The sequence below is a fragment of the Ambystoma mexicanum genome, chromosome 13 (genome assembly GCF_040938575.1).
Source record: "Ambystoma mexicanum isolate Mex_15411 chromosome 13, UKY_AmexF1_1, whole genome shotgun sequence".
Taxonomy (NCBI): domain Eukaryota; kingdom Metazoa; phylum Chordata; class Amphibia; order Caudata; family Ambystomatidae; genus Ambystoma; species Ambystoma mexicanum.
In genome coordinates, this window is record NC_090938.1 from 31,615,510 (window position 1) to 31,635,352 (window position 19,843).

The 19,843-nt window shown below is 53.6% G+C and overlaps 2 protein-coding genes across 6 annotated transcripts in view; one reads left to right on the top strand and one right to left on the bottom strand.

Annotated features, from left to right (window-relative positions):
• ATP2B4 (ATPase plasma membrane Ca2+ transporting 4) overlaps positions 1-19,843 on the bottom strand; it is an 803,527-nt gene that overhangs the window by 501,316 nt on the left and 282,368 nt on the right. The window lies entirely within an intron of this gene.
• Positions 5,231-14,361, top strand: LOC138522108 (axoneme-associated protein mst101(2)-like). Its single transcript, XM_069635376.1, has 4 exons — positions 5,231-7,304; positions 7,397-8,386; positions 12,571-12,594; positions 14,177-14,361. The coding sequence occupies exons 1-4, from the start codon at positions 5,231-5,233 to the stop codon at positions 14,359-14,361; spliced, it is 3,273 nt and encodes a 1,090-aa protein (XP_069491477.1).

Consider the following 19,843-nt stretch of genomic DNA (forward strand, 5'->3'; position numbering starts at 1 on the left):
ACGTTCTCATTTAAAATGTCTTTTTTACTCTTGTGACAAATCCCGAGATGTCGTCACTTCTTCCGAACGGGGAGCCCCTTCCCATGAGGCCAGGCAGGGGAGGCCGCTACCCGATAATCCCCCGGGGGTGGTACTAAGTGGGTGGATCTCTTTTGGGGGGGGACTCCCCCTGTGGGAACAGGGACAGGCATCTAGGGACACCGCGGTATGACCCCTCCAATGACCCCTCCCAACCCTACACCTGTGCTACACCCCAGTATTATACCGAACCACCCCATGTACCCGTGTAGAGCCTGTGACATAAAATCCACTGAGACGAAGAAGAGCACAGGATAATTGAAGTTCACTTACTGTCAAAGTACTGGGACGAAGAAGAGGCATGGAAGCATAGAGAAGACTCTATAGAACCAAAAGCCATGCTCCCGTGTTCTGCGATGGAATGGACCTTACTGTAAAGTAAAAACTAAAGTAGGACTGTTTACAACAAGCCCTGTCTAGTGGAGACGTGAACGGGAGAGCTGTCCGGTGCGGAAGACCGAAGAGGCTGACGAGAAAGAAGCAGCATCGCTATCTGGTCCACCGTGGACGGACCAACTGGAAAGCAGGCGAAGCAAAAGTCCAGGTGTGCGATGAAGCTGCACCGCGGGGTCGAGTGAAGACGCACATCCCACAAGGAACCACAGGCTACAGTGCTGCCGCAACATGCCGAAAAGTGAAGCAGAAGAAGAGAACACCCGAGACCGACTGGAGGACGCCGGTGAGAACCCAACAGGTATCTAGGTTGCTGTGACAGTGGGTGGGGGCCTAAGAGAGTCGAGAGCAGACCAGAACCTACAGAGCAGGAGCAAGAAGGGAACCCATGGGGGAGAAGTGACCCGTGAGAGAGAAAGACTGGTCTGGGACCCATACCCATAAGAGAAAAGTAGTACAAATCATCCTCGTGGCAGTACCTGGCAGGAAAGTAAACCATGACTGCCGAACCAGAGCAGAATAGAGACACAGGTCTGGGACCCACACCCATGAGAGAAAAGAAGTACAAATCATCCTCGTGCCAGTACCTGGCAGGAAAGTAAACCAGGACTGCCGAACCAGAGCAGAATAGAGACACAGGTCTGGGACCCACACCCATGAGAGAAAAGAAGTACAAATCATCCTCGTGCCAGCACCTGGCAGGAAAGTAAACCAGGACTGCCGAACCAGAGCAGAATAGAGACACAGGTCTGGGACACACACCCATGAGAGAAAAGAAGTACAAATCATCCTCGTGCCAGCACCTGGCAGGAAAGTAAACCAGGACTGCCAAACCAGAGCAGAATAGAGACACAGGTCTGGGACCCACACCCAAAAAACCCCACAAAAGAACAAGCTAGACTGCCACAGGCTTTTCTTCAGTACATATTTTAACTGCTTTTCTCTGTAGGTTTTTGCTCTTTCTACAATGAGGAGGACCTCCTGCACACCTACTTTTTCTCGCCTTTTGTAATTTCTCCCCAACCTCTTTCTGTGCTGTTTCATGTGAGTTTCTGTTATTATTTTATACTCTGCACATCCCCACGGTAGTGGTCTTATAGCGTGAATTGAGACCCCACTCAGGGTGGCAGCCAAACCATGGTCTGTGCGATGAAAAGGAAATTGGGTGAACGTGGAGGAAAGGGGAAGAGTGGGAAAAGTCCGGGAGACAGAAATGTGCAGACTTAACTCACAACATGTAAGGAAATTAAAACCTAATGGTGAGTGATCGATTGCTGGAGAAATGTTTTTGGAGTTTTGGACCAGAAGAAAGCGTAATCAGAAGAAGGGAGAAGTGGCTCCCCTCACTGACCGGCAGAACTTTCCTGGAGTTAATTACAAGTGTGCTTGGTGGTACTGCGTTAAAGCATGTTGTGGATGTGTGATAGCCTTGAGGTGTGTCTAAGAGTTCCTAAGAGTTGTGAGGCATACTAGCCAGATAATTCTATTGGATTCATTCTCTCCTGACAATAGTCAGAGGGGGTTCTGGTAAAGCCGAACACGCAGGTGTTGGAGCCAGGAATTGGCTGTGTCCAGAATGAGTGTTGGAGTTCAACAAGCAACTCCCCAGCCATACCAGACCGACCTCAGGGCGAGAAGAGTGTTGCCCTTTGTATGCAGTGGAATGCAGAATGAAGGTTATAAGGCATGGCAGGCTAGCTAGGGCAGAGGAGACATGACCATTATTGAAAACCAGGCCGGTGTGCAGAGGCTGCCTGGCACCTACAGGGCAGGCTTTGAGGCTTGCGTGTACTGTCTGGCTGCATGCAAGCAAGGTCCAGCAGAAGGTACACACTCTTCCACTCACTCCTTATGATATGAAAGGCCAGGCTCTAAAAGCGAAAAGCTGGGAGCAATTGGGAGGGGTGGTGACAAGGGGCGCAACGAAACCTACATTTCACGGGAGACTAACTGGTGATGGGAGGCCCTGCTACCTCTGTTCTACCCCAAGGCTTGTCTGGCGTGGGGGCCCACATAGCAAAGAGAGGTGCCCCAATTACACATTCACTCTCAATTAAACCTCTCATTCACTCGGCACTGGCTCATTTACATGCGCACCCATACAGCATACGCTCACTCACACATGCATGCAATCGTGCACAATGAGCCAACGTGCAGCACCCTTTAACACTGCTACTCTCCGAAAAGGCTCCCCCCCACGCCCCCCCCCCGCCTCTCTGCCTAACAAGAAGCAAGCGCACACCTCAGCCCCCTCCCCTGGGATGCGAAGAACACACAGCAGTGTTATATGCTACCTCGCATCGTGTGTGTGTGTGTGATTGGCTGATGGGTAAGCCTTTTCTGGAGAAACTAGCAGCATTAAAGTGTGTCTGCGTGTGTGCAAGTTTGTTCTACACAAACACAGTAACACTTTAAAGCCGCCAGCTTCAGGAAAGGCAGTTCTCCTCTCTGTCGCAAAAAGCTATATGGGAAAGCCCTGCCCCACTTGGCACATTTCGGGGGGCGTGGGGGCGCTGAAGCCCGGTTAGCTCAATGGTGTTGCGCGCCTGGGGGTGAGGTGGTAGTGTAATTGGGGAACACACAAAATAGGGAAAGGTCAAGGAGGGTGAGAGAGAGGCGGAGTAAGGGGAGATAAGACAAGGAAAAGAGGGAGAAAGGGATCAGGAAAAGAGGGAGAGAAAGGCGAGGCAAAGCAGGAGAAAAAGAGGAAAAAGGGTAGAGGAACTAGGAAGAAAAGTAGAGACAGGGCCAGGAAGGAGGACAAGAGAGACGAGGAAAGGAAGGGAAAAGCATGCAGACAAGTAGGAAAAGGAATGAGAGAAAAGGAACGCAGGGGGGAGAGAGGGTAGAGGAAAGCAGGGGGAGAGGGAAGGTGAAAGCAGAGGGAGAGGGAAGAGGAAGGCAGAGGGGGAAGAGGAAAGCATGGGAAGAGAGGGAAGAGGAAAGTTAGGTGATGGAGGGTAGGGAAATGCAGAGGAGGGAGGGAAGTGGAAAAGAGGGGGGGAGAAAAGGAAAGCAGAGGGAAAGAAAAGTAAAGCGGAGGAAGAGGAAAACAGGGCGAAGGAAGAGGAAGGCAGGGCAGAGGAATGGGGAAAGCAGGGGAGGAATGAGGAAAGCAGGGGGGGAATGGGGAAAGCAGGGGAGGAATGGGGAAAGCAGGGGAGGAATGGGGAAAGCAGGGGAGGAATGGGAAAAGCAGGGGAGGAATGGGGAAAGCAGGGGAGGAAAGAGGAGAGCAAGGGAGAGAAGGAGAGCAAGGGAGAGAAGAGGAACGCAGGGGGAGAGAAAAGAAATGCAGGGGGAGAGCAGAAATGCAGGGGGAGAAAAGAAATGCAGGGGGAGAAAAGAAATGCAGGGGGAGAAAAGGAATGCAGGGGGAGAGAAAAGGAATGCAGGGGGAGAGAAGAGGAAAGCAGAGGGGAGAGAAAAGGAAAGCAGAGGGGGATAGAAGAGGAATGCAGAGGGGGAGAGAAGAGGAAAGCAGAGGGGGAGAGAAGAGGAAAGCAGGGCGGGGGAAGAGGAACGCTTGGGAGGAAAGGGAAGAAAAGAGGAAGGGCGGGAAGAAGAAAGCAGAGGGAAGGAGGAAAGGAACGCAAGGAGAGAGAGGGTAGAGGAAAGCAGGGGGAGAGGGAAGGTGAAAGCAGAGGAAGGCAGAGGGGGAAGAGGAAAGTTAGGTGATGGAGGGTAGGGAAATGCAGAGGAGGGAGGGAAGTGGAAAATAGGGGGGGAGAAAAGGAAAGCAGAGGGAAAGAAAAATAAAGCAGAGGGGGAGAGAAAAGTAAAGCGGAGGAAGAGGAAAACAGGGCAGAGGAAGAGGAAAGCAGGGCGGAGGAAAGGGGAAAGCAGGGAAGGAAAGGGGAAAGCAGGGGAGGAAAGGGGAAAGCAGGGGAGGAAAGGGGAAAGCAGGGGAGGAAAGGGGAAAGCAGGGGAGGAAAGGGGAAAGCAGGGGAGGAAAGGGGAAAGCATGAGAGGGGAGGGAAGAGGAAAGCATGGGAAGGGAGGGAAGAGGAAAGCGGGGGGAGGGAAGAGGAAAGCGGGGGGGAGGGAAGAGGAAAGCAGGGGGCAGGGGAGGGAAGAGGAAAGCAGGGGAGGGGGGAAAGCAGCGGAGGAAAGGAAGAGGAAAGCCGGAGAGGAAGGTAGATGATGGAGGGAAGGGAAAAGCAGGGGAGGGAGGGAAGTGGAAAACAGGGGGTGGTTGAGAAGCAGAAAGCTGGGGGAGGGAGGGAAGAGGAAAGCAGAGGAAGGGAGGGAAGTGAAAAGCAGGAGGGAATAAAGGAAAGCAGGGGGTGAGAGGCAAGGGAAGCGGAGGGAGGGAGGAGATTAAAGGAAATGGAGTTTAAGAAGTGGGCAAAATATGAATAAAAGACAGAAAAAAGCACTTTGATGATGTAAGTGAAAACGAGATGGATGCGCACGGCGATAACGTGGGAAGGTGTGAAGGAAGGAAGGGAGGAAGGAGAGGTGCCATGAGGAAGAGTGGGTGCAAGTAGTACACAGCCCTGTGGAGAAGGAGCAAGAGGCAACACTGTAGGAGGCATCACCTTGATGCAGGAAGGCAGAGCAGGCAGGAACAGTGGGTGTTATCAGGGGGTGGTGAAAGCATGGCAGGATGGGGTGGGGGAGCGGGCCAGAGGCCGAACAAGGGGGGCGAGCCAGAGGCCGAACAAAGGGGGGCGAGCCAGAGGCCGAACAAAGGGGGGCGAGCCAGAGGCCGAACAAAGGGGGGCGAGCCAGAGGCCGAACAAGCAGGCAATCCCAGATGCCAAAGAAGGCCAAAGAAGCAGGCGAGCCGGAGGCCAAAGAAGCGGGCGAGCCAGAGGCCAAAGAAGCGGGCGAGCCAGAGGCCAAAGAAGCGGGCGAGCCAGAGGCCAAAGAAGCGGGCGAGCCAGAGGCCAAAGAAGGCCAAAGAAGCAGGCGAGCCAGAGGCCAAAGAAGGCCAAAGAAGCAGGCGAGCCAGAGGCCAAAGAAGCAGGCGAGCCGGAGGCCAAAGAAGCAGGCGAGCCGGAGGCCAAAGAAGCGGGCGAGCCGGAGGCCAAAGAAGCGGGCGAGCCGGAGGCCAAAGAAGCAGGCGAGCCGGAGGCCAAAGAAGCAGGCGAGCCAGAGGCCAAAGAAGCAGGCGAGCCAGAGGCCAAAGAAGCAGGCGAGCCAGAGGCCAAAGAAGCAGGCGAGCCAGAGGCCAAAGAAGCAGGCGAGCCAGAGGCCAAAGAAGGCCAAAGAAACAGGCGAGCCAGAGGCCAAAGAAGGCCAAAGAAGCAGGCGAGCCAGAGGCCAAAGAAGGCCAAAGAAGCAGGCGAGCCAGGGGCCAAAGAAGCAGGCGAGCCAGAGGCCAAAGAAGCAGGCGAGCCAGAGGCCAAAGAAGCAGGCGAGCCAGAGGCCAAAGAAGCAGGCGAGCCAGAGGCCAAAGAAGCGGGCGAGCCAGAGGCCAAAGAAGCGGGCGAGCCAGAGGCCAAAGAAGGCCAAACAAGCTGTCGATCTGGAGGCCGAACAAGCAGGCGAGCCGGAGGCCAAAGAAGCAGGCGAGCCGGAGGCCAAAAAAGCAGGCGAGCCGGAGGCCAAAGAAGCAGGCGAGCCGGAGGCCAAAGAAGCAGGCGAGCCGGAGGCCAAAGAAGCAGGCGAGCCAGAGGCCAAAGAAGCACCAGAGGCCAAAGAAGCAGGCGAGCCAGAGGCCAAAGAAGCAGGCGAGCCAGAGGCCAAAGAAGCAGGCGAGCCAGAGGCCAAAGAAGCAGGCGAGCCGGAGGCCAAAGAAGCAGGCGAGCCGGAGGCCAAAGAAGGCCAAAGAAGCAGGCGAGCCAGAGGCCAAAGAAGCGGGCGAGCCAGAGGCCAAAGAAGCGGGCGAGCCAGAGGCCAAAGAAGCGGGCGAGCCAGAGGCCAAAGAAGCGGGCGAGCCAGAGGCCAAAGAAGCGGGCGAGCCAGAGGCCAAAGAAGCGGGCGAGCCAGAGGCCAAAGAAGCGGGCGAGCCAGAGGCCAAAGAAGGCCAAAGAAGCGGGCGAGCCAGAGGCCAAAGAAGGCCAAAGAAGCAGGCGAGCCAGAGGCCAAAGAAGGCCAAAGAAGCAGGCGAGCCAGAGGCCAAAGAAGCAGGCGAGCCAGAGGCCAAAGAAGCGGGCGAGCCAGAGGCCAAAGAAGCGGGCGACCAGAGGCCAAAGAAGCGGGCGAGCCAGAGGCCAAAGAAGCGGGCGAGCCAGAGGCCAAAGAAGGCCAAAGAAGCAGGCGTGCCAGAGGCCAAAGAAGGCCAAAGAAGCAGGCGAGCCAGAGGCCAAAGAAGGCCAAAGAAGCAGGCGAGCCAGAGGCCAAAGAAGCAGGCGAGCCAGAGGCCAAAGAAGGCCAAAGAAGCAGGCGAGCCAGAGGCCAAAGAAGGCCAAAGAAGCAGGCGAGCCAGAGGCCAAAGAAGCAGGCGAGCCAGAGGCCAAAGAAGCAGGCGAGCCGGAGGCCAAAGAAGCGGGCGAGCCGGAGGCCAAAGAAGCGGGCGAGCCAGAGGCCAAAGAAGCGGGCGAGCCAGAGGCCAAAGAAGCAGGCGAGCCAGAGGCCAAAGAAGCAGGCGAGCCAGAGGCCAAAGAAGCAGGCGAGCCAGAGGCCAAAGAAGCAGGCGAGCCAGAGGCCAAAGAAGCAGGCGAGCCAGAGGCCAAACAAGCTGTCGATCCGGAGGCCAAAGAAGGCCAAAGAAGCAGGCGAGCCAGAGGCCAAAGAAGCAGGCGAGCCAGAGGCCAAAGAAGCAGGCGAGCCAGAGGCCAAAGAAGCAGGCGAGCCAGAGGCCAAAGAAGCAGGCGAGCCAGAGGCCAAAGAAGCAGGCAAGCCAGAGGCCAAAGAAGCAGGCAAGCCAGAGGCCAAAGAAGCAGGCGAGCCAGAGGCCAAAGAAGGCCAAACAAGCTGTCGATCTGGAGGCCAAAGAAGCAGGCGAGCCGGAGGCCAAAGAAGGCCGAACAAGCAGGCGAGCCAGAGGCCAAAGATGAAGGTGAGCCAGAGGCCAAAGATGAAGGCGAGCCAGAGGCCAAAGATGAAGGCGAGCCAGAGGCCAAAGATGAAGGCGAGCCAGAGGCCAAAGATGAAGGCGAGCCAGAGGCCAAAGAAGCGGGCGAGCCAGAGGCCAAAGAAGCGGGCGAGCCAGAGGCCAAAGAAGCGGGCGAGCCAGAGGCCAAAGAAGGGGGCGAGCCAGAGGCCAAAGAAGGGGGCGAGCCAGAGGCCAAAGAAGGGGGCGAGCCAGAGGCCAAAGAAGCGGGCGAGCCAGAGGCCAAAGAAGGCCGAACAAGCTGTCGATCCGGAGGCCAAAGAAGGCCGAACAAGCTGTCGATCCGGAGGCCAAAGAAGGCCAAACAAGCTGTCGATCCGGAGGCCAAAGAAGCAGGTGAGCCAGAGGCCAAAGAAGCGGGCGAGCTGGAGGCCAAAGAAGCAGGCAAGCCAGAGGCCAAAGAAGCAGGCAAGCCAGAGGCCAAAGAAGCAGGCGAGCCAGAGGCCAAAGAAGCAGGCGAGCCAGAGGCCAAAGAAGCAGGCGAGCCAGAGGCCAAAGAAGCAGGCGAGCCAGAGGCCAAAGAAGCAGGCGAGCCAGAGGCCAAAGAAGCAGGCGAGCCAGAGGCCAAAGAAGCAGGTGAGCCGGAGGCCAAAGAAGCAGGCGAGCCAGAGGCCAAAGAAGCAGGTGAGCCGGAGGCCAAAGAAGCAGGCAAGCCAGAGGCCAAAGAAGCAGGCGAGCCAGAGGCCAAAGAAGCAGGCGAGCCAGAGGGCAAAGAAGCAGGTGAGCCGGAGGCCAAAGAAGCGGGCGAGCAGGAGGCCAAAGAAGCGGGCGAGCCAGAGGCCAAAGAAGCGGGCGAGCCGGAGGCCAAAGAAGCGGGCGAGCCGGAGGCCAAAGAAGCGGGCGAGCCGGAGGCCAAAGAAGCGGGCGAGCCGGAGGCCAAAGAAGCGGGCGAGCCGGAGGCCAAAGAAGCAGGCGAGCCGGAGGAAGAGCAAGGAAGATGCAGACTGAGTGCAATCTAGGTTCCTATGAACAAGATGCAGCCACGCTCAACAAGATCACGCGATCATCCAGGCCAGGATGGCAGCAAATGGGCTCTGTCTCAATGGAGACAAGACGGAAATACTACTGGTAGGTCCCAAACAAGTCCTCAGCAAATTGGATAACAAATACGACCATCACCATGGCAACAGCTGCCAAAACCCTAGGGGTATTCCTAGACTTCACACTCTCCATGTCACGCCAAGTGAACGTGATTGCCTCCCCTGTGGCATTAACCACCAAGATCATTAATGATGTCAAACCCTACCTCTCACCTAAAAACTGCCTAGCCATTGCAAGGGCCACAGTGTGATCTAAGCTCGACTACTGCAATGTCCTATTCCTAGGCACTTGCCCCCTCAAAAACATGAATAAACTGCAAACCACACAAAGCAATGCACTAAGAGCAGCCCTCGGCATTCCCAAGAGAGCACATATCCCAGGCCAGACGGGACGCCCATTGACTCCCAGTGAAAGAGTGCATTCTCTTCAAATCTCTGTCCATCACACACACATGCCTATCCCAAACGGCCCCGCCGTACCTATCAGAAGCCATTCACAGAGCCACCTGAAACAGACCAAAATGGACCTAACACTGCAACCAGATCATGGTCCCAACGTTTAAAAGACTCAAAGCAGGAGGCTCCAGCTTTGCTGTCCTAGCCCCCAAGAGCTGGGGCGCTTTACCACCTGTCCTCAGGAAAGAGCCCTCAATCACCCTATTCCGCAAGGCACTCAAAACACAACTTTTCCAATAGCCCACTTTAGGGGGTGACTTACTTGAACCGCTACTACTGAACTAATCCTTTGTAGCTCTACCTGCATCTCATCTGCTATCCGTAACAAGTATGTTGTACTTGTACTATGTTGTAAGAAGGTAGATAGATCTGAGCCTATTAGCATCCTGAAACTAGAGCATCTCATCTTCGTTAAGGTTTACCAAGTGCACTTTCAAACCTAAGGGCACCATGATGCTAGAAAACAGGCCAGAAATCTGCTAGTCTGCAATTTACTGAAGAAAGAGAAAGGCTTTTAAGGCCTTCCAAAACAATGTGCTCGTCCAGAATTCTGAGTGTCGGAAGAAGAGAAATCCACACGCTGGTGGCCTTATCAGCGCCCTGTGATTGGTGCAGCATCCTCAACTAACGGAGAGTGCCCTGTGATTGGTGCAGCATCCTCAACTAACGGAGAGCGCCCTGTGATTGGACCAGCGTCCTTAAGGGATGGAAAAAGGCCCTGTGGTTGGTAAGGCGTCCTCAAGGAATTGAAACAGCCATGTGATTGGTGTAGTGTCCCCAAGGAATGGAAAGCGCCCTGTGATTGGTCCAGCGTCCTCAAGGAATTGTAAAAGCCCTGTGATTGGGCAAGCGTCCTCAAGGTATTTAAAGTGCCCTGTGATTGGTGTAGCGTCCCCAAGGAATGGAACAAGCCCTGTGATTGGACCAGAGTCCTCAAGGAATGGAAAGCGACCTGTGACTGGACCAGCTGAGAAGATGGAGAATATTGTATTTGAACAGTTTATGAGAGTGAGAACAAGGCCTTGCTAAACGTTAGGCCTGATGTACTATTAACACACAGAAATATGAAGTTCACATGTGTAATGTGGCACCTTCACAAGGCCTTGCCAAACAAGAAACTGAAAGACTGAACTGAAGTCTGTCACGAGGCTGAGTGAGGAATGCAAGAGAATCTAAAACAGGGTGCGCAAGGGCAGAATTCCATTTTTGGGGGTTCTGCTGTTCCATTTCATTGCACCCCTAAAGTTTTTGTTTAAAATGCCTTTTTCTATGGATCTCTGACTTATTTCTGTGGTCAGAGGGACCTCTGCTGTCACTGTAATCATTCTTCTACTATATGGTTCTATGACAGTCCAAATGTTGCCGCACTTTGCCCCTAAGGCCACCGTATTTATTTATATATAGGAGGAACAATGCTATTTTGATTACAAAAGAATGTACAATAGATAAGAAATCAGATTTGATGGTTAGCAGCAAGTTTCATACAATGGGGTGAGTTTGAGGGGCATTCTGACCAGGTTGTGGAGGGGAGTAAATAGAACGGTCACCGGGGACAATACGTAAGTGGACATACAAAAATTAAGGACAACCAACATTGGATATTTGTAAGTGCAGTTAGGCGGTACGGCCAGCTGTGCTCGGGATGCGACCATGATGGGTGAAGTTCTAGAGTGGAGGCAGAGGAAGTGTTGGACAGAGGCGGGTTAGAGAGGAGGGGAAAATGTAAGCTACCAGGCAGATGAGAGTTAGGTTAAGAGGGTAACTCGGAGGCAAGGATGTAGGCTTTCAGTTTGGTTTTGAACAAATCCGTGTGGACTGTTTCTTGGATGTCTGGAGGAAGAGAATTTCATGCATGTGGAGCAAGAAGAGAAAACGCAAAAGCGAGAGGAAGCTCAGGGAGGGGGAGGAGCCACAAGGGTAGTCGAGGAGGCCGAGCAGAGATTAAGAGAAGGCTTGTAGAGTTGGATAGAGGTGGATAGAAACAGTGGTGCCTTACAGTGGAGTGGACAGATTTGTGAACCAAGAGAATACATTTCAATCTGGCCCCGTTTTGGATCATCGGCCATACCGCCTGGTGATGGTACGAGGAAGAAGGTATGAAGGGAGGGAGTACTGGTAGCAAAGTTAATGTTCTTGTCGAGAGGACAGAACGCATAGTTGGGGGAGACCAAAGAGGATGCTGGTGCAGTAGCCCATTTAAGAGATGCTTGGCGTTGTTGAAAGGAAGGAGGTGCCTGATTTTCCTAATATTTAGGAGGTTCGGGTGAGCTGCTGTTGCAGTTTTGGAGATGAAAGTAGAGAAGGTGTGAGATGGGGGATAGATGACGCAGAGGTTTCTAGCTGAAGAAGAGTCGGGGAGAGTGTCGGGTGTGAACTGGATAGGCAGAGGAGGAGACGAGAGAGGGCTTTTGGCAGGGAAGAAGAGCACCTCTGTTTTAGCAGCAAAGCCATACAATATTGAATGGCAGAGACAGTGGGAAGTTTTGATAGAGAGGACAGAGGAGAGTTCAGGAAAAGAGAAGAAGATTTGAGTGTCATCCGCAAAGAGTTGGTACGAGAACCCAAAGGAGGAGATTAGTGCCCCAAGAGAGGAGGTGTAGAGTGTAAAGAGGAGATGGCCCAAGACAGAACCTTGTGTAAAACCAGTTAGATGAGTGAGTTGAGAGGTGTTTTTCCAGGGGGTATCAGGTAATATTATCCCCACCAATAATATCGCCATATATATGGTCGTCGGGAATGGCCATAGGCGATATTATTAGTGGGGATAATTCATGGGGTAAATGGGACCTGAGGTTGCAGGGGTGTCCCCCGCAGGTCCCATCAGTTAATATTGCCACAAAAATATGGCGATATTCTTGTATGGCGATATTTTTGCGGCGATATTAACACATGGAACCGCTCCAGGATACAGAGAATTGGCGAGGTGCAAGCTAGCATTCAATACAGGAAAGGGCTTGATCGCAAATCCCAAGAAGAAATAGCATTAAGGAGATGAGAGTGATCAACAGTGTCAAAGGAGAATTAGGATAGAGGATAGGTTGGAGTGCTTAGCAGAGACGATGACGTTGGACACTTTCACGAGAGCAGTTTCCGTGGCGTGACGGTTGTGGATGTCTAAGAAATTGGTTAGACACTTTAACACAACCTTTTCAAGCCCTCTAGAGTAGTATGGAAGGAGACACACAGGGTGAAAGTGAGCCGGTAGGTGCGGGTCAGTCCCTTGCCTTTTTAGGGGAGGGATGGCGGTGGCTGTTTTGAAAACGGAGGGAAAGCAAGCAGAGTCGAAGGACAGGTTAACGAGTTCAGCGAGGTGAGAGGTCACTAAAGGGTCAATAGGCTTGACTAACTGAGGAGCAGGAGGGTCTGATGGGGCACAAGAGGGGTCAGCCTTCATCGGTAGAGATAGCACTTCGTCAGTAGAGTGTGACTAAAGTGGGAGATAGAGGCGGAGTGTAGAATGTAGGAGGAGGGAGTGTGAGGAAGGTCAGGAGAGAGTCGCTAATGCTGGTCATTTCTGCAGCAGTATTTACCTAGGTCATTAGCTGTAAGAGTGGAGTTGATAGTAAGACTTAGGAGGAGTGAGTTTAGGGTGCCCTGTAGCCAGTGAAGATAGTTGGAGAGAGAGTCAATGAGGGTTGGGTAGAATTCCCTTTTCACTCTATCAAGAGTGGACTTGAGAGAGTTCAAAGCAGAAAGTTACAGATCCTCATGTGAGTAGGTACGCCTCCATTTGCGCAGCTGCCGATGCATGTCTGTGAGGAGCGAGTGTATGGATGGGGTGGCCCATGGTTGAGGACTGTGCTGTGACTTAGGAGTGAAAGTAAGCAGTGCGAAGTGAGAGGAGGATGAGTTATACAGTAGGGATTGGAAGATGGAGAAGGCAGTATTACATTTCCTTTAGTAATATTTGATGCAACTGGTGAGGAAAGGTCAGAGGGGGGGAAAGGCAATGGAAATAACTGAGTGAACAGATATGGATGGTGTGACAGTAGTATTAGTGGCTGAGAGAGCGGTGGAGATGAATACGAGATGCAAAGAGTTACCCCCTGCGTTAAGGATACAGTGGAGAGCGTGGACACCAAGAAAAGACTGAAGTTCCGATTTCTCAGAATTGGTTGGAGAGGGAAGATTCAAGTCACCCTAGAGAATGTGGTGATGTTTAGTGGAAAAAGAATCAAGGAGCTGCCCAAGATCATCATGGAATGGTCCAGTGGGACCAGGAGGGCGATAGATGGAGAGGATGTGAACAGAGTGAGGCGGAGCAAGAGTTGAGACAGTGAATTCAAAAGAGGTATGAGAAGACGTGGAATTGGAGATTGGTGAGACATTGAGGTGGGACGAGAGTACATTTCCGATGCCTCCACCTCTGCCAATCAGTCAAGGAGAGTGAAAGAGGGATGGTCTGGGGTCGTGTAGGGCCGCCAGAGTGGCAGATGGAGAAATCCAGGTTTCAGAAGGTCTGGGGTGGGGAGCTGGAGTGAAAGTACTTGTTGATAAAGGAAGTTGTATTGCACACAGACTGAGCATTCCAGAAGGCAATGTTCAGTTGATGAGGTAAGGAAGAGAAGAAAAGTTGAGACTCAGAGGAAGAGAGGCAAGATGGATAGGTGTTAGAGGAGGTATGGTTAGCTTGTCAGCTTTGTTTATTGGAAGGAGGTGGAAGAGAGATGGAGTAGTGGTAGTTAAGAGTTGTGAGTTTTAGAATAGGGATTGGAAAGGAGGACGTTGTAGCGTGATTGGAGAAAACGTAGGGAGAGGTGAGTAGGAGAAGCAGCAGGAGGAGGAGGCGCGTGAATGCATTATAGGTGAGTAGCACAGTGTGGAGAGACAGTGCAGTAATTGGGAAGCTTGGGGTACTCGCAGGCGCAACAGAGAGGAAGGCAAAGCAAAGGCTCAGAGGCAAAGAGGCTGGTCTACATCCTTCACTGTTCGCCCTTCACTGGGACGACACACAGCAACCAGGCACCGAGTGTGACCGAGAATCGGGGCTCCATTTTCTCTTGGAGGACAAGGTGCATTCTAGGAAGAACTTCTCCAGCTTAGGGTGCTGCGTGGTAACATCCAGTCAATAGGCACAGGAAGCCCAAACCGAATGCATTTAAGCGTGCCCCTGCCCCTGTTCTACCAAGCCTCCCATCCCTGGAATAAGCAGACCTGCCGGGAGAATGGGGGGACAATAAGAAGAGAAACCCTCAGCATCTATGAGAAAGAATGAAAAGGAGAGATGAGCAGGAGCACGCTGACCCCCTGAGGAGAGATGAGCAGGAGCACACTCGCCCCCCGAGGAGAGATGTTCAGAAGCACACTCGCCCCCTGAGGAGAGATGAGCAGGGGCACACTCGCCCCAGAGGAGAGATGACCGGGGGCACACTCGCCCCTGAGGAGAGATGATCAGGAGCACACTCGCCCCCTTAGGAGAGATGATCAGGAGCACACTCGCCCCCTGAGGAGAGAGAGAGAGATGATCAGGAGCACACTCGCCCCCTGAGGAGAGAGAGAGAGATGATCAGGAGCACACTCGCCCCCTGAGGAGAGAGAGAGAGATGATCAGGAGCACACTCGCCCCTGAGGAGAGAGAGAGATGATCAGGAGCACACTCGCCCCTGAGGAGAGATGACCAGGGGCACACTCGACCCCTGAGGAGAGATGACCGGGGGCACACTCACCCCCTGAGGGGGGAGAGAGATGATCAGGGGCACACTCGCCCCCCGAGGAGAGATGATCAGGGGCACACTCGCCCCCGAGGAGAGATGACCAGGGGCACACTCGCCCCCGAGGAGAGATGACCAGGGGCACACTCGCCCCCGAGGAGAGATGACCAGGGGCACACTCGCCCCTGAGGAGAGATGATCAGGAGCACACTCGCCCCCTGAGGAGAGAGAGAGATGATCAGGAGCACACTCGCCCCTGAGGAGAGATGATCAGGAGCACACTCGCCCCTGAGGAGAGATGACCGGGGGCACACTCGCCCCTGAGGAGAGATGACCGGGGGCACACTCGCCCCTGAGGAGAGATGACCGGGGGCACACTCGCCCCTGAGGAGAGATGACCGGGGCACACTCGCCCCCTGAGGAGAGATGACCAGGGGCACACTCGCCCCCTGAGGAGAGATGACTGAGGAGAGATGACCAGGGGCCCACTCGCCCCCGAGGAGAGATGACCAGGGGCACACTCGTCCCTGAGGAGAGATGACCAGGGGCACACACCCTGAGGAGAGATGACTGAGGAGAGATGGCCAGGGGCACACTCGCCCCCGAGGAGAGATGACCAGGGGCACACTCGCCCCCTGAGGAGAGAGAGAGAGAGATGATCAGGAGCACACTCGCCCCCTGAGGAGAGAGAGAGAGAGATGATCAGGAGCACACTTGCCCCCTGAGGAGAGAGAGAGATGATCAGGAGCACACCGACCCCTGAGGAGAGATGACCGGGGGCACACTCGACCCCTGAGGAGAGATGACCGGGGGCACACTCGCCCCTGAGGAGAGATGACCGGGGGCACACTCGCCCCTGAGGAGAGATGACCGGGGGCACACTCACCCCTGAGGAGAGAGAGAGATGATCAGGAGCACACTCGCCCCTGAGGAGAGATGACCAGGGGCACACTCGACCCCTGAGGAGCGATGACCAGGGGCACACTCGCCCCTAAGGAGAGATGATCAGGAGCACGCTTGCCCCGGGGGACAGATGAGCAGGAGCACGCTGACCCCCTGAGGAGAGATGATCAGGAGCACACTCGCCCCTGAGGAGCGATGATCAGGAGCACACTCGCCCCTGAGGAGCGATGATCAGGAGCACACTCGCCCCTGAGGAGAGATGACCAGGGGCACACTCGCCCCAGAGGAGAGATGACCAGGGGCACACTCGCCCCAGAGGAGAGATGACCAGGGGCACACTCGCCCCAGAGGAGAGATGACCAGGGGCACACTCGCCCCAGAGGAGAGATGACCAGGGGCACACTCGCCGCAGAGGAGAGATGACCAGGAGCACACTCGCCCCTGAGGAGAGACGACCAGGAGCACACTCGCCCCTGAGGAGAGATGACCAGGGGCACACTCGCCCCGGAGGAGAGATGACCAGGGGCACACTCGCCCCGGAGGAGAGATGACCAGGGGCACACTCGCCCCGGAGGAGAGATGACCAGGAGCACACTCGCCCCCGAGGAGAGATGACCAGGAGCACACTCGCCCCCGAGGAGAGATGACCAGGAGCACACTCGCCCCCGAGGAGAGATGACCAGGAGCACACTCGCCCCTGAGGAGAGATGACCAGGAGCACACTCGCCCCTGAGGAGCGATGATCAGGAGCATACTCGCCCCTGAGGAGCGATGATCAGGAGCACACTCGCCCCTGAGGAGCGATGACCAGGGGCACACTCGCCCCGGAGGAGAGATGACCAGGGGCACACTCGCCCCCTGAGGAGAGAGAGAGATGATCAGGAGCACACTCGCCCCTGAGGAGCGATGATCAGGAGCACACTCGCCCCGGAGGAGAGAGCTATAAGAGTTCAAATAGGTCTTCCCTGCATCCTTGCACAGGGGAGGCCGCTTCCTACTGAGGTTTTGAGGTAAACATGCAGGTGGTGGTTTCATGAGGCACCTTCTCCCCCTGCGCCGAGTGTCTCTGACTGGCGTCGGTCAATGCTAACCGTGGGATGGAAGACTATATAGGACTTTCAAAGCCAAAAGTGATGTAGCCGACAACAGAACCTTCTGTAGACGCACTTGCTCAAGCATAAGCCATCTTCTATGCCACAATGTCTTCAACTGCTTGGCAAGAGCGAGCACGAGTGGGGAGGTGCAATGAACCCGGGGATCCCGCGGAGGCCAGCTCACTCATCACGCTAAAGATGGATGGAGAATCCATTGTCTAGCGGACTTCCCTTTCGTAGTGGGTGGGCATGTGTGGCCATAGATGGGAGTATCTCGTGCTGGTCTCATGTTTGAGAGTTTAAAGAGTCACATTCGGCAGTTGGGCAATACATACGTAAAGCGGACCAGTGACTCCCCCTTCTTCCCACAGTCACCCCCGCTACACAGATGCAAATCAGAAGCAGGAACATCTCTCGACTCAAAACCTAAGTTAACGCTTGAGAACAGCAAATGAAGTGGCAAAAAAGCAAAAAGTCCATTGCCAGAGCAACAAGCCGGCATAATAACGTCAAAGAAAGGGGCTTTTAACATTCATTCTACTCACAAGATGGCGGCTCCTTAATGATTCACTGCAGATGTGCGTTTAGCAACCTAAGATTCTCCCGAGGTTCCAGGACCATTGCGGCACAGAAGTGACATCAGTAAAGACGGTATTTCATTGCGACTCTCTGATCGTCCACAAGGCTTTCTGGGGCTGTGACCCTCACTACCTTCAACTCTCTCTTCCCAAGTACCTTCCTCCTTGACACCTCTGCCCGTCTACTTCCAATTTTCTGTAGGTAAGGGGCTTCTCCAAGCAGAGAATGGGGGGTAGATCTCTCTCCTCTGCAGGTGCCTCCCTCTGGAATGGTCTCCCTGCCTCTCTCTGCCTTGAGCCGGATCCCCTTAAGTTCCAGAAGCTCCTCAAGACCTTCCTTTTCCCCCCTTCTTTCATGCTTCCTGTGCCCTGCTACCCTACCCTGCTCCTCTGGCTGCTCTGTGTCCTCTCAGTCTTACAGGGCACCAGGCCGCCCCTTGACCAGTCCCCTTGCACTAGCCGCCTGGCCCAGCTTGCACTCCCGGGCTGGGATTGCCCCCTGTAGTCCCAGCCTTCCTTGCACGTAACTTGGGGCCATGCTGCTCTGGGTGCACTTCTCCCTGTACCCTCCGCCCTGCACTTCTTGTTGTGCACTTGCACGATCTCAAAGACACTAGGACTAGTAAGATCGGTTGTCTGGCCCTCCCTTGTCTTGTTGCGCCTTGAGAAGCCATTAAAGTCTGCGTCTACACAGATCCAAGCAAAGCCACCAAGGGAAACCCGACTGCCATCTCATTGTTCACTTGACATACAGAAAAAAGGATTAGAAGATGATGTTGCGTAGGAACCTTCTCAAGAAATGTAATTTAATTCAACGAGATGCTCGCTGCACCCCACTTAAGGGGAGGGGGGATGATTAACCCAGCCTACGAGTCAAGACACATGAAGAGGGAGTGAAGCGCTAGAAAATGGAGTCAAGGGCACATCTTACTAACTGGAAAAGTCGAAGCCAAGGAGGAGTAACAGGTGAGGGGGTCGGTGCAAAAACAGGTGGAAGTCAAGGAGTAAAGTTTAAGACTGGAAAAACAGACTCCATTTTGGGATCAGATTGAGAAAATAGAAAGACACTCGGGTCTTAGCAACAGGAAGTCTGGTCCAAAGGCTGGGCAGGAAGTGGAGGAAAGTGTAAAACAGCTATGTGCCCTGGCACATATATGATAAATCACTTATATATGGCGTGAAGATATTAGATTCTGCATAACCTCCTTCTGCATGGACTGGCAAGGGGTGTGCCTGCAGTAGAACTGAAAAATAAGCTTTTACCCATCACCCACTGGACTGGAACCAGCCTTCTTCAGCCAAAGGACCGCACAGCACCAATCGGAGAACACTTCACGCTCCAGATGAAATAACCAATAAGCTAAACGGACACACAATCGGACTTCCGCTTGACATCATTGACAGGGTGTACAAGGCAACGTGTAGCACTATACAAAGCATACATATATTTCTCTACGTATGCCTGGTGTGTCTCCTAACATCCTACGCGGCTCCAGGTTTCGGAAAAGTGGATACGATATCTTTATGAAGGAAAAACAGTTATCAAAACCATTTTATTCTCAAATGCTAATTTGAGGTTAACTGAATTTATATATATAGTTCATGATTACAAACACTTTATAGTTAGGGTGAGCGTTAAGAAAAATTAAATGAGCCCGGTGTGTGTTTTGTACGTAGTGGTTCTAGAACACAAACTTTGATCACTGCCCTTTTGCCATATACAAAGATCTCTCGTCAGTCTTATGTTCCCAAAATGCCCTTTGATTTTATGCAAATGAGCCAGGAACTGCATATTCTCCAGCCCCATAGGAGTAGAGTAGGGGTGCACTAGGCTGTCCATCTCAGAATGCGAACCTTCTATCAGAACACGCAGTTATTCTAGGTTTTGATAATGTGCTTTGCTCAATAAGACAGGTGTAATGTTCTTATGAGGACGTCAAAATATACTGTAAGCAGAAGAACTTAGCATTGTACAACTTCTAAGAGAGCCAGTTTACAGCTAGTAGTATATTTCCTTTTTTAAATAGTTTCTAGAACACACCATTTTTTCTCTCAAAACGTCCTTGCCACTCAAAGATGTGTGTTCACTTGAAAAACAACTCTTAGTCTTTACAACTTTAGTCTGAACAGCGAGGGCATGCTTAACTTTGCACGCTGGCCACTTATTGGTTGGTAGTGCTCCTGAACACGTGCTGTCACTGCAGCAGGCAGAAACATCCATTCCCTAATAGAAAATAATGAGCGCAGTTGCAGAGCCTGCAGCCTGGTCCTCTGCTCCCGTATAAGGCCCGTCAGACCCCCAGCAGCACCCCAGCCCCCACTGCTCGCCGGTGCCCACTTCACAGGCCCCTTATGAACAATGCATTTCCAGTGTCTGCCTGGAAATGAATGGCCAGTGCCCAGCTGGGGGGTCTGGAGGGCTGGGGAGTCCTCTGTTCAGGCTGCTCCCATTCTAAGCTTTTAGCCATAAGAAACACGGGCACCTCTTTCTGTTTTCTCTGATGGAGCTGCTGTCAGCGATGGCTGGAAGGGCTCCAGGGAGAAAGAGGGCGAGGGGGATAGAGGGCGCTAGTGGAGCACATGAAAGACCGGGGCTGCGAAGGGCCGAATGAACAGCACCGGAAAAAGCCAACACCCTTTCAAGAGC

What these genes read in the sequence shown, in the direction of transcription:
- LOC138522108 (XM_069635376.1), top strand. Translation starts at nt 5,231, where the DNA reads ATGCCAAAGAAGGCCAAAGAAGCAGGCGAGCCGGAGGCCAAAGAAGCG. An exon ending in GCCAGAGGCCAAAGAAGCAG is followed by an intron (nt 7,305 to 7,396) that starts GCGAGCCAGAGG and finishes CCGAACAAGCAG; the next exon opens with GCGAGCCAGAGGCCAAAGAT. An exon ending in TGAAGATAGTTGGAGAGAGA is followed by an intron (nt 12,595 to 14,176) that starts GTCAATGAGGGT and finishes AGCATCTATGAG; the next exon opens with AAAGAATGAAAAGGAGAGAT.